We start from the raw sequence: 12,148 nt of genomic DNA, 5'->3' as shown, positions 1-12,148 counted from the left end.
TGGGGCGGTGGCTGAGAACCAGGGGCTTTGGAGTCCTGGCCCTCCCACACTGGGCCCACAGCACCTCTGTAAGCACCAGCTACCAGCAGAGAGAAAATTCTTTCAGGCTTGGCATCAAGATGCCTAGGGCATCCTGGGAAATGACATGAGCATCACATACACCCGTGTGAAATTCTTGGGGGTGGAGTCGTTGGCATATAAAGCATCAGAGGAGAAACACACTCTGTTTCTGGTGCCATGTAATGGTTACTAACGAGAAGCGTCAAGGAATGTAAATGCAGAGACTTTCCACCCAACGGCGTGGTAACCAGAAAATAAGGATCCGGATGTGGTATGTCTGCCTTTCCCTTTTATTTATTTAGTTATCATCATTATTATTTTAGTTTCTAGAGTGTGTCTAGCTAAAAACTCTAGGTGAAAGGCTTCTTTGTAAAAAAAACAAAACCAAAACCAAAAACAAACATTACAGTTTTCCATATCCTACTTTTCTAGATTGTTTGAAAATTCCCTTTCATCACAGAATTTCTTGTGCAAACAGTAAACATAGAAAGATCTTTTAAGACATTCATTCTTCATTCCTCTTGCTTCCCTCCTTAGAATCATTGCATTTTCAATCACATTCTGAAACATGACGAACGTTCTAACGACAGAAGTCAAGCTGAAATACAACATATTGTAAAAAAAGGGGGGGGGAGTTTGTTTGTAATATGGCATTCATTTTACAATGCACATATTAGGTCAAATGGTAAGGACCAAAGCATCCTTTCCCTACCCAGAGATCTCACAGACCACGCACCACGAAGTCTACTCTGAATGCCGCGAGAAGCTTTGTCCACCAGCTCTCAGCTTTCATATACCTTCCATACCAAAGGACATACATACCACTAGGGTTTTGTGGTGGCTTAAAAAGAAAAAATTGAAGCGTATCACTAAGAAAACTGCTGTACGGTGTGTCTATGGGGAGGACTGCAGTCGTTAAGGCGAGGAGAGGGGCACCTCGCCCCCCCAGGCTGGCTGGGGGGTGCCTGGCCTCATTCTGAGAGGCAGTCTCCATTCTGGAAAGCAGGTGGCTCACACTTTTTTCAGGTTTGTTCTCTTCTGGGCACTCCTAGCTTTGACGGTCTTCTTGGGGCTGGCCGGTTTGGGAGAGGGCGGCTTTCCCTTTGGTTTCTGGGCGTTGCTACGACCGGTACGCCCAGCCGTTCGCTTCTTGTCCTGAACTGTCCTCCGCTGCTCCTGGAGCCTCTCTTCCCACTGCTGGGAGGCAATTTGCACACATGACCATCAGATGCAGCTCATCATGTCATGCTGTTGCCCTCATATCAGAATTAATGCAATTTTTTTCCCACTGTAATCTATGAATCGTGACAGCAAATAAAATAGCTACCCTCCGTTATTGAGCGCTTATCATATACCAGATGATTCTAGAAGGGCTCAGTATGGGAGGAAGTTTTGATAAGCGTTCGTTTCACTGAAACAACAGCCCTTCTAGGTGGACACCATGGTCATGACCAGGAAACGAGCACACAGAGCTTATTTATAGATGGTCACACAGCTGATAAATGTCGGAGCTGGGATTCAAATTCACCCAGTCTGACTCCAGAGCCCGAGGCCCCAGCCCACAGGTCCTATGATGCAACATCCCTACACAGCAAAGCCTTCTAAAAACGCTCTGACATATGGCTAAGAGCAGAAATTTATCCAGCCTCACTAGGAAGTCCAAAGGTCTATTCCCACATTTATGGATGGGCTCACCTAATTCTCTTACATCAGAAGGAAAACAGAGACCCCACTCACGTCTAGTAATCCACTCAAGTGCTAGCTACCCAGAACCCAGGAGAAATGAGGCATTCTAGGTAGTTGTTTCCTTGATAGAAAAAGATATACCTCTTATTATAGAAAGAAATACTATTTATTTAAGTAGCTGCATGTAAGAAAAAACTGAAAAAGGCTCCTTGAATAGACACTGCTTTTTATTGTACAAATGCCCCTACTTTGTTATATTTCATTCAGCAAAGAGTTTGAGCATGACCACAGGCCAGACATTGCTCTAGGCACTAGAAATACAATGAAATGAGAAACACTGTCCCCACCTTCCCAGGGCACAACTCTAATCTGTTCTAAAATAGTAAACATCTTACATTTGCTACTATATGGTGATATCTTCGAATTCTTACTGAAGTTTATTAGAATATTTGCTGCAAAAGTGAATGGCCCAAACAGCTAGGATTCTTTTCTTTTAATATTTAAAAACAATTTTTTAATGTTTATTCATTTTTTGATAGAGTGTGAGCAGGGGAGGGGCAGAGAGAGAGGGAGACACAGAATCTGAAGCAGGCTCCAGGCTCCGAGCTGTCCGCATAGAACCCGATGCGGGGCTTGAACCCACGAACCACGAGATCATGACCTGAGCCGGTCAGACGCTTAACTGACTGAGCCACCCAGGCGCCCCTAATTATTTTTTTAAAGTTTATTTTTGAGAGAGAGAGAGACAGAGCGAGAAAGCGCTGGTGGGGGAGGGGCAGACAGAGAATCCCAAGCAGACACCATGCTGTCAGTGTGGGGCCCAAAGCGGGGCTCAAACCTACAAACCGTGAGATCACGGCCTGAGCTGAAGTCAGACACTTAACCCACTGAGCCACCCAGGGGCCTCTAAATAGCTTTGATTCTTGAAAGCTTTCTCTCCTCCCAGGTTCTCATGGTGGACTTGCTTTCTACACTGATGCCTCTAATCCACTGTAGTCTTAGAAACCAGATAACCCATCCTGCTAGAATCTTCTGTCCAGTAAGGCTAAGCGTGCTCCTGACAGCTCCACGGTTTTCAGCTCAGATGGAAGTCATGTTATTCTGAAATGCACAGAGTAGACGAGGCTATGTTCAAACTACCTTCTCCATTAAGTCAGTATTAACATAGACTTCTTCCTCGCACAGGCAGTAGTAGGACCTTTTGTGAACCTGACAGCACAAATTCTCCTACATCTATCTAAACGTATTTACAGGAGAGGGAATGCTTTAAAAACATTTCAAACCAATGACCTGATTTCTTTAGTTCTGGTGTGACAGCATATCTCTGGGCAAAAAATTATTCTAATCCTCTAATTGCATTGCGAATATTTCCATGATGATACCACCAAAAATCATGGATTTGGCCACAAAATGATTATAGTTGGTATATATAATTTATTTTGACAAAAGTCTCAAAACTATTTTAAATATGGGGAGAGATTATGCTTTGTACAGAGACAGTAGCATGGATTTTAGAATTGTGGGTTCACATCCTTACATGTATATGTCTGTTTTAATCCCACTGGATGTGAACTCTGCTCAAGTGCCTGTTTGCTAAAATAGTTAAAAACAAACAAACAACAAACAAAAACAAAAACCAAAAAAACAAACAAACGCTAATTTAATCTGGAAATAACCATTAGATGAAGATTGAGTGTAACAAAATCATCTTTGAGGTTGAAGTGAGAATAACTTTGTTCTTAACTACTTATTCGAAAGACAAATACTGATGCTATTTCAACCTCCTATGAGAGCCTGGAGATGGAAGAAGGTGAAGGAAGAATCCCCAGTTCTATAGAATTTCTTTACCTGCGCTTAAATCCATATGTGCAGGGTTGCTAATTATACTTACTATGGATCTTTTACTAAGTTGGTCTCTCCATTTTTCAACTAAACAGTTTTCAAGAAGCATCATCCTGAAAAAAAAAAAAGGAATTTATTTTAAGCAATTCCGACTATGAAAGGAAAAAGTTAAAAAAAATACAAAAAAATTGTCAAATCCAAAATTCGTTGTTTTCTTTTTCTTTTCTTTTTTTTCCTTTTCTTTTCTTTTCCTTTCCTTTCCTTTCCTTTCCTTTCCTTTCCTTTCCTTTCCTTTCCTTTCCTTTCCTTTCCTTTCCTTTCCTTTTCTTTTTTTTTAGAGACAGAGAGTGTGCAAGCCAGGGAGAGGGGCAGAGGAAGAGAAAGAAAATCTTAATCAGGCTCCATGCTAAGCATAAGACGTGAGGCTCCTTTTCACGACTGTGCGATCATGACCTGAGCCAAAATCAAGAATCAGATGCTTAACCAACTGAGCCACCCAGGTGCCCCTACAAATCAAAATTCTTTATAACCCTTAACTCTACAATCCACATATCCCCCATTTATATTTTACTAGCATTTCCTTTTATTCTGCCTTGTACCTATATTCTTAAATCACACTATATATTTAGATCACACTGTACCTTTCTTTTTATCATTCTATTATATGCATTTTCTCATATAATTAGAATACGGCTTTAATAACCATATAATATTGCAATAATGATACTTAGACGTCTCTTTCCCTACTGTCGAATCCCTTTCATTGCTTCGCTACTATTAACAGCTTTTTGTTGAATATCCTTGTATATTTACTAGTGTGCACTGGCTTATTATTTCCTTAGGACAGATTTCTTAAAGTAGAATTACTGGGTCCAAGAGTATGTACTTTCTCAAAGTTTTCTAAATCGTTTTCAGAATGGTTGAACTTTCATTCAGATCATGTTTTACTCTGGATTGGAGAATTAAAGAGGTAAATTTATTTACTATTTGTATTTCTTCTGGAACGTGTCCATATAGATTTATGTACATATTATTTATATATTGTCGTCTTAATGTGTTAAATATTAACTTACATGAACTCTTTAAGGCTACTCCCCCTTTGCCATAACTATTGCAAGTATCTTTCTCAACTTTTATTGGCTTTCTTTGGTGATTTTTATGTCCATGATATAATGTCATCAAAGGTATGTATGGACATTTCCTCTTGTAATTTTTTACATTAATTTCATGTTTGCAAAGTATTTTGTTATTCAGATTTCATACATCTATCTATTCACCTAATTTTACCCTCTATGATTAAGTTTTAAAAAATATCTCTTGAATCCATTTGAAATTCATTTTATGGTATTAGTATAAAGTGAAAATATGTACTATTTTTCCAAATAAAAACATTTGCAACATTTACTAACTAATATACTCACGTCTAATTGATTTGCCCTTTTTCCTTCCTAATACGTTACTTTATGCATTAGCATCTGTCTCAAGAATGCTTCCTCTGTTTTATTTATCTGCATGTCTACTCTTGCGCCACATGGTTTTAGCAGTCTAGCTTTGTTCCAGTTTTCTGTTTCTCCTAAGGCAGAAACCGATTTCCTTCCAAACGGTTATTTTCAAAATGTCCTTTACACGCCCTTGCCAGTTTGTGCTTCCAAATGATCGTTGTGTGAAGACACAACTCCTGATCATTCGAAAATATTTTTTATTGTTATTTTCATCAGAATGCCATTAAATCTATAAATGAACAGAAAGGATGATGGGAATCCAAATAGAATTTGATGACTAGCAGTCTGGTACATTCCCAGAACTGCACCTAGTCCTGTAGCAGGTACAAACACCATGCGAGAGAAGAGCCCAGCAACATTCAGTCAACATTCGTTCTTTAGAGAGACAAGATATAAGGAGAACAGTTTGAAAGCCAAGAATACCCATGAGGCACCTGGGTGGCTCAGTCGGTTGAGTGTCTAACTCTTGACTTCAGCTCAGATCATGATCTTACAATCGTGGGATCGAGCCCCGAGTCAGGCTCTGCGCTGACCGGGACGGAGCCTGCTTGGGATTCTCTCTCTGCCCCTCCTTTGCTCTCTCTCAAGATAAATAAATAAACATTAAAGGAAAAAAAAAAAGCCAAGGGTACCCAAGGGAGGGTACAGATCAGGAAAGACAGAATACAGATCAGGAAGGTATTCAAGTGAGGTCAGTTGCAAAAGGTGTTTTGAAAAAACAGTCCACAGCTGTACCCAGAAGAAACAGATGAGCATTAATGGCAGGGAATTAAAGGGAAGACTGGTTATATAAAATATGAATGATTCTGTTGGAGATGTATACTGTAGCCAGTTAGGGGGCCCATCCCGCACCCTGGTCTGAAGAGTTTGATTTTTACATTCTAAGGAATGTACCAATATATAAAAATGTGCCAAGAAAAGAGATGTGGGGAAACACACTCCCAGCTAGAGGTACGCGGATATATGTGGGTGAGCGTGAGTGCGAATGTGTGTGTGTACGCAATGATCTATCAAACAAATGTCATGTACTTATATTGTGTGTAAGGAAAATGTGGACCTGTCGTCTCAAATGGCCGTTTTTACCTGATCATTAAAGAGCTCTTTAAAAAAATTAAGTATTTGCCACACCAAGATTGATTTGAATCATTTGAAAAGAATTGTTTTCACTCATAGTAATTTATCTGCCTATGATTTTTGAAGTCCTTTAACGAATTCTGAAATTGATTTTTAAGCATCCCATTCAAATACTCATATTCCTACTGTTCCTTAATGCCACGGGGAATTAAATGATAGTTAGGCTACGTGATTATCGCAACAGAGGCATCTGTTGAAAGTGTATTTTTATTTACTGAACTATTTTTAAATTGTCTATTTATTTATTTATTTAGAAAGAAGGGGGAGAGAGAGAGAGAGAGAGAGAGAGAGAGAGAGAATCTTAAGCAGGCTCCACACTCAGCACAGAGCCTGACGTGGGGCTCGATCCCACAACCCTGGGATCATGATCTGAGCCGAAATCGAGAGTCGGGTGCTCAACCTACCGAGCCACCTAGGCGCCCCTTTAACTGCCTTTGTAAAAAGAACTACTGGCGCCGTTAAAAAAAAAACAAACAAAAAACACCACGACTGGTAAATGGGATTCATGCTTCCATTAAGCAGTGTGCGGTTTCCTCCCTCCCGCTCCGTGCCTACCTGGAGCGCCACTCGTAACACATGATGAGCACGTCTTGATGGGGCAGGATGTGGGGGCACTGGCAGGAAGAATTGGTAATGAGCGGGACCTGCGTCCGAGGGATGGGTGACGAGGACTTGAAGATCTCTTTCACGTCCACCACGGTCGTTACTTCGTTACAGCCGCTCCTCTGCACAGCTTTTATTTTGGCGTGAATGACTGCAATTTAAAAATTGATGGAAGTGTTGATGAGGCCTCTGCAGACAAATAGGGATGGTGTATTCACGCCAAGCCCTGAGCCTCTCTTAAAGAATCCCTCCTGTAATTATGGTCATGTCCAAGCTGCCCAGATGCAGGCCAAAAGCCCACACAATCATACTGTCAGCATTGTCTTTAAAGTTCTGGATCAGCCTGCAAGACGTAAGAGCAAAGCGACAGGCGGGCTCGGTCTGGGCTCTGCCTCTGGGTCAGCGGCTGCTCCTCACTGGGCTACAGCGAGGGTGTGAAAAGAGAACCTTGCAGGTTTTTCTCAGCCTTAAAAACCTGATGTCAGTTTTGTTTGGACGTTTGTTTGCCGAGAACATATCAGGAGATTCAGTTACATAGAACGTCAGTAAAAATTTCATAGAAAAAAGTAGACTCTGCCTTGTGATTATCGGAAGTGAGAATCGTATGTTCTCAGAGTCACAAGCCACTTTACAATTTGTATGGTCCAACAGCCCGTCTGATGCTGGGACTTCCTGTCTTCCAAAGGAAGTTATTAAAGCTGTAACATTTGTGACCTGGACAGAGTCTCTGAAGATCACTATTCTTAATCCTTTAATTTCACAGACTGTCAAAGCGAGGTCTGCGGCGAGCAGATGTATAACTGTTATTACGGATAGCTGTTAAGTAATCATTGTCTGATCAAGCTTAAAATTCTGGCCCTTTTGGTCCCTTGCTATTACTGCCTTCCATGGAATTGTAATCAGCCTAGCATGGATCTCTGTCTTGGATTCCGTCCTAGAGAGCTTGTTTAGGAAGAAGGCAACGGACTTAAATAGAAAATGGTTTCATCCTCAAAGAAGTTATGTGGCAATGACACCATGGACAGCAAGACAGTGAAACTCAGATTAGCAACTAGGGCTGGATAGTGTCAGAGGAGGGGCAAAATCGTTTAGATTAACGTAATATCTACAAAGAACAGTTTTCAAACGACAACAATAAAAGCTACCGGAAAAGTCAGTTGTTTTTTTTTTTTCTTTTTTTGGTAGAGTTACCCACATTGGCTATAATCTCAAATCTAACAACTTCACTAAGAGGTTATTTTTTCAGCCCTTTATATTGCCACGATCTTCCTACTTTCACATGCGATATGTAAGATAAGGTTTATGATTTCAAATTTCAGTTTGAAATATGGAAAACAAAGTTAACAAATAAAATGACCATTTTGCCAAGACAGTTCTGTTATTCCAGCAGAAGTAATTTAAGAAACGCAAAGCGGGGGGGTGCCTGGGTGGCTCAGTCAGTTAAGCATCTGGCTCTTGGTTTCAACTCGGGTCATGATGTCAAGGTTTGTGAGTTCGTGTCCCGCATTGGGCTCTGTGCTGATAGCAGGGAGACTGCTTGGGATTCTGTCTCCCTCTCTCTCTGCCCCTCCCCTGCTCACTCTCTTGCTCTCTCTCTCAGAAATAAATAAATAAACATTAAAAAAAAAAAAAAGAAATGCAAAGGAACATAAAACAACTCAGATATTTTAAAAGAACATATTTTCAATTAAATTTACTTTCAAATGAGAACAGTAGAATTACATTTACTTAAAAAAACTGAAAATAGACGTGTTGACTGTTCTTTCAAATAAGAGAGGAGGGCATTTAAACGATGTCAATACTTATAGCCAGAGGGTCTCATGATTAACCTATTTCTCTACAGTTCCTTTTAGGTGTTAAATATCTATAAGTGTTTATAACTAAAAAGAAACATGGGCAGGTCTTAGTTCCTGGGCCTCTGGGCCTCAGATAATCAAATCCATGGATCACTCACCCATCCTTCCTGCAGCAAGGAAACCTCAGGAAGAGAAAAAGTCAGTTGGGCTGTCCTGGCTGAGTGGCACCTCTCACCGAGACCAAGAGGACCTTGATGTCACATTTGAGCCCTGAACCACATCGCTGTTCTCCCTGGGTAATTTACGTTGTTTTTGCTTGATTTACCCAGAAGGGCAAGGCATTTTATAGTTGTTATTGTGCCTTCCAGAACCCACATCGTGAACCACGTTGGATTGGCTTTCTTTACTTTGGGATTGGCTTCGTGACTGGCTTTGTAATTGGCCAACTCGTCGAGTGAACGGCTTCATCGGACGACTTACCGTAGCTGTAGTTTTTGCTCAGATACGTCGCCAGAGTCGGCTTCACCTTTTTGCACTTGCAGCGGTCTGAAGGAGACGAAAGAGAGGCAGAGAGTCGGAAAAGTGTTCGGAAATCACTCTGGGGAGGAGGCAAAAAAAAAAAAGGGACTTCGAGAAGAAAGAACTCACCAGGGCTTAGGCGTTTACAGTCAACATCAAGAGGCCTCTCCTGTACCATCATGTCTGGCGTGATGTCTATCCACTTAACATCTGAAACACACACACAGCCGCATGGGTGTGGTCAGTGACTTAGCCCATTCACCCCCTGGAATAAAGAACCATCTGGAGAAATAAACTAACACGGCGTTACCAAAGAATAATACTACATTGTAAAAGTGGCATCGGCTTGTCAACTACTTCTTTCATACAGACATTCTTGGGCTTAGAAAAGAAGACTTTTGAGTGAGGTTTTGCCCATCCAGCACAAATTGATGTGAATGCCCGTCCATTTGACTTGGCTGACACATACAGCTAACTTTCCCACCCAAATCCATTTTAAAATGTTGGTTTTTCCAAGTGGACAGTTGACACTAATCAAAATATCCCGAATATTACCAAATCTCCACCTCTCATTTCCCAGTGCAGAAACAGTCCACAGCTATATAAGACTCCCCCCACCCCCCACCGGCCAAGGCATAACCCTCTATCATTTATATAATTTAAGCAACAAATATGTTTTTCTCTAAAGCTCTGAATTAGAGAAGAGTTTCGATTTTCCCTTCCTTATACTTCTCTTTCTTCACGTTACGGACAATGCTCTGAGACATAACCTCAGAAACTACACTAAGGCAACAGCATAATCTCTTTAAAAGTTCAGTAACCTGGGTCAGGGATAAAAAAAGCATGCAAAAATATTCTTAGGCTTGACTTCAAGAAGTGGACTTAAATTTGTTCCTTCGTCCTAGAAAAGCAGCAAAATGACCGAAAAAAAGAAGCGGAAGTTGATATCCAGTTAACCAAGATGCCGCAAGATAAGATGTTGACCGTGAAACAGACATCACAATTTTCCAGAAGGACTAAATTTACAAACTGCACTCCTCCTGGGGAGTGAAGCCTGCCACTGCTTTTTTTCCCCCCCCGAAAAGAGTTTTCAAGAGCTAGCACTAAGTGGAGAACCCTGATGGGGCTGTTTTAAGCATTAAACCGTACACGGAAAGCGCTGAACGCTAGCTCGGACCCCACCTATATACGTGTTCGTTGCTATTATTCTATCATTGTCAAGGAAAATGCTAATGGCTCTCTTTAGAAGCACCTCCCTACCCGCCCCCCCCCCCTTACATTCTCTATGGGACATAGTGTTCTTCCGCCCCCTACGTTTCTGGAGGGAGAGCAGACTTGTACCCACGTCAGGTCACCGCCCTTCCCACCTCCTCCAATTGTCGGAAGTGAGATTGGGTGGCGGGGGTGGGGGGGGTGGGGGGTGGGGGGGTACCGACAGCCCACCCACCCACTGGCATCGGTAGAAGGGGCCGCCCGGTGGGTTCTCCCGTGGAAGCCACAGCCAAGAATGCCCCCTCATCCCCCTCGGTCCTTCCTTTCCCTCCGGCTCAGGCTCACCCTCGGGGAGGTCGGTGACGATGGCCTCCGGCGAGATGCACACGCCGCGGTCGTAGACCGGCAGCTCTTCGCAGGCCAGGCTCTCGGGCCAGCTGTGGTTGTACATCTTCATGAGGGGCTCGCAGTCGTCGCGCGCGCGCTGGCACACCGACTTGCACGGCTTGATGGGGTCGTGCAGGAACTCCAGCGTGCAGATGGGCGCGTACATGGCGCAGAGGAAGAAGCGCAGCACCGCGCTGCAGTTCACGTCCACCAGCTCCTCGTACTGCTCGATGGCCAGGATGGCGTTCTCCTGCGTGCTGTGGTGCAGGTGGTTGGGCATCCGCGTGATGTTCCAGGGCATGTGCCGGCACATGGGGATGCGCACCGGCTCGCAGGGCGCGCCGCGCACGCCCAGCGCCAGGCGCAGCCCCAGGCACAACGCCGCCAGGACGGAGAGCAGCATGGCACTGCCCTGGCGCTCCGCCGCCCCGACAGGCAGAAGGGGCCCTCGGCTCCCTGCCCCCCTAGGCTCTCGCCCTCCCTTCCCCGGGGAGGAAGTCCCGCGGGGCACCGGAGAGGCTCTCCGCCCGCGCTGCCGTCCGCGGCGGTGCGGGGCCTCGCGGGCCGGCCGGGGGTATCCGGCGTCCGGCGCACTGAGCGCGAGCAGCGCCGGCCCTCAGCCTGTGGGGCGCGGACCCGCCCGGGCAGCTCCAGTCCCGGCCCCGGCAGCTCCGAGCGCGGCCGGCCCCGGCCATTGCGGGACCCTATTTATCCCGACACCTCCCCTGACGTGGGCTCCGAACGCTCCCTTGGCAGCGGCGGGCGCGGCGCGGGCTCCCCCTCGGCCGCCCCCCCCTCCACCCCCACCCCCCACCCCCCAGCCCTCGCTTCGCTGGAGCGGTGACATCATCTCCTCCGGGCCGCAGCCCAGGGCTGGAATCCTGCATTTCCCCAAAGTCCCTTCCTTTTTAGTCTGGCCAGTCTTTTTTCTTCGCACCAAGAGAAAGAGTCTCTGGCAGTCGTTTGGGACGCCGGATCCAAGAGGGTGCAGGAGAGGATTTGGGGAGAGGGAAGGACGCGATCTGGGCCCAAGCTGAACTTTGCGCCCTCTGCCTTAGAGGTTTCCCGAGTACAGAGTTGGAGGGGAAGGAAAACTTCGGCCGCCCTTTAATTCTGAAACACGCTTGCTTTCTCCAGGAGGGGGCGTGAGGAGCGCTGAGCGGCGAGACCACGGTGTGGGACCCGGGAGCCATTGTTGGAACAGGATGGACACCTTGTAGAAACAAACCTCCCCCAAGTTGCATGGAGTTGGGTTTTGTTATTGTTGTGTCTAGAAGCCAGTAGCTGGGGCTCAGGTTTTTTCCAGAATGGCATTCGGTCTGTACCTGCTCCAGGAACAGAGCTGCCAGAGGTGTAATAATAGCATCTTCCAGTGTGGAAATGTTTTCCATCCACCGACGTTCCCCT

General features: G+C 44.7%; 1 protein-coding gene across 2 annotated transcripts; it reads right to left on the bottom strand.

Annotated features, from left to right (window-relative positions):
- Positions 1 to 332: 332 nt before the first annotated feature.
- SFRP4 (secreted frizzled related protein 4) lies at positions 333 to 11,347 on the bottom strand. 2 transcript variants are annotated; one of them, XM_007083040.2, is made up of 6 exons: positions 10,700 to 11,347; positions 9,272 to 9,352; positions 9,104 to 9,169; positions 6,780 to 6,978; positions 3,638 to 3,701; positions 333 to 1,257 (listed from the first exon to the last, which is right to left on the bottom strand). In XM_007083040.2, the coding sequence occupies exons 1-6, from the start codon at positions 11,142 to 11,144 to the stop codon at positions 1,072 to 1,074; spliced, it is 1,041 nt and encodes a 346-aa protein (XP_007083102.2). In that variant the 5' UTR covers positions 11,145 to 11,347; the 3' UTR covers positions 333 to 1,071. The 2 variants fall into 2 exon arrangements, with proteins under 2 accessions (XP_007083102.2, XP_042820111.1); XM_042964177.1 differs by lacking the exon at positions 333 to 1,257 and adding an exon at positions 2,601 to 2,847.
- Positions 11,348 to 12,148: the final 801 nt, after the last annotated feature.

This window comes from Panthera tigris, chromosome A2 (genome assembly GCF_018350195.1).
Source record: "Panthera tigris isolate Pti1 chromosome A2, P.tigris_Pti1_mat1.1, whole genome shotgun sequence".
Lineage (NCBI taxonomy): Eukaryota > Metazoa > Chordata > Mammalia > Carnivora > Felidae > Panthera > Panthera tigris.
The sequence above is the reverse complement of the archived record's forward strand: the minus strand, read 5'-3'. Positions and strand labels throughout refer to the sequence as shown.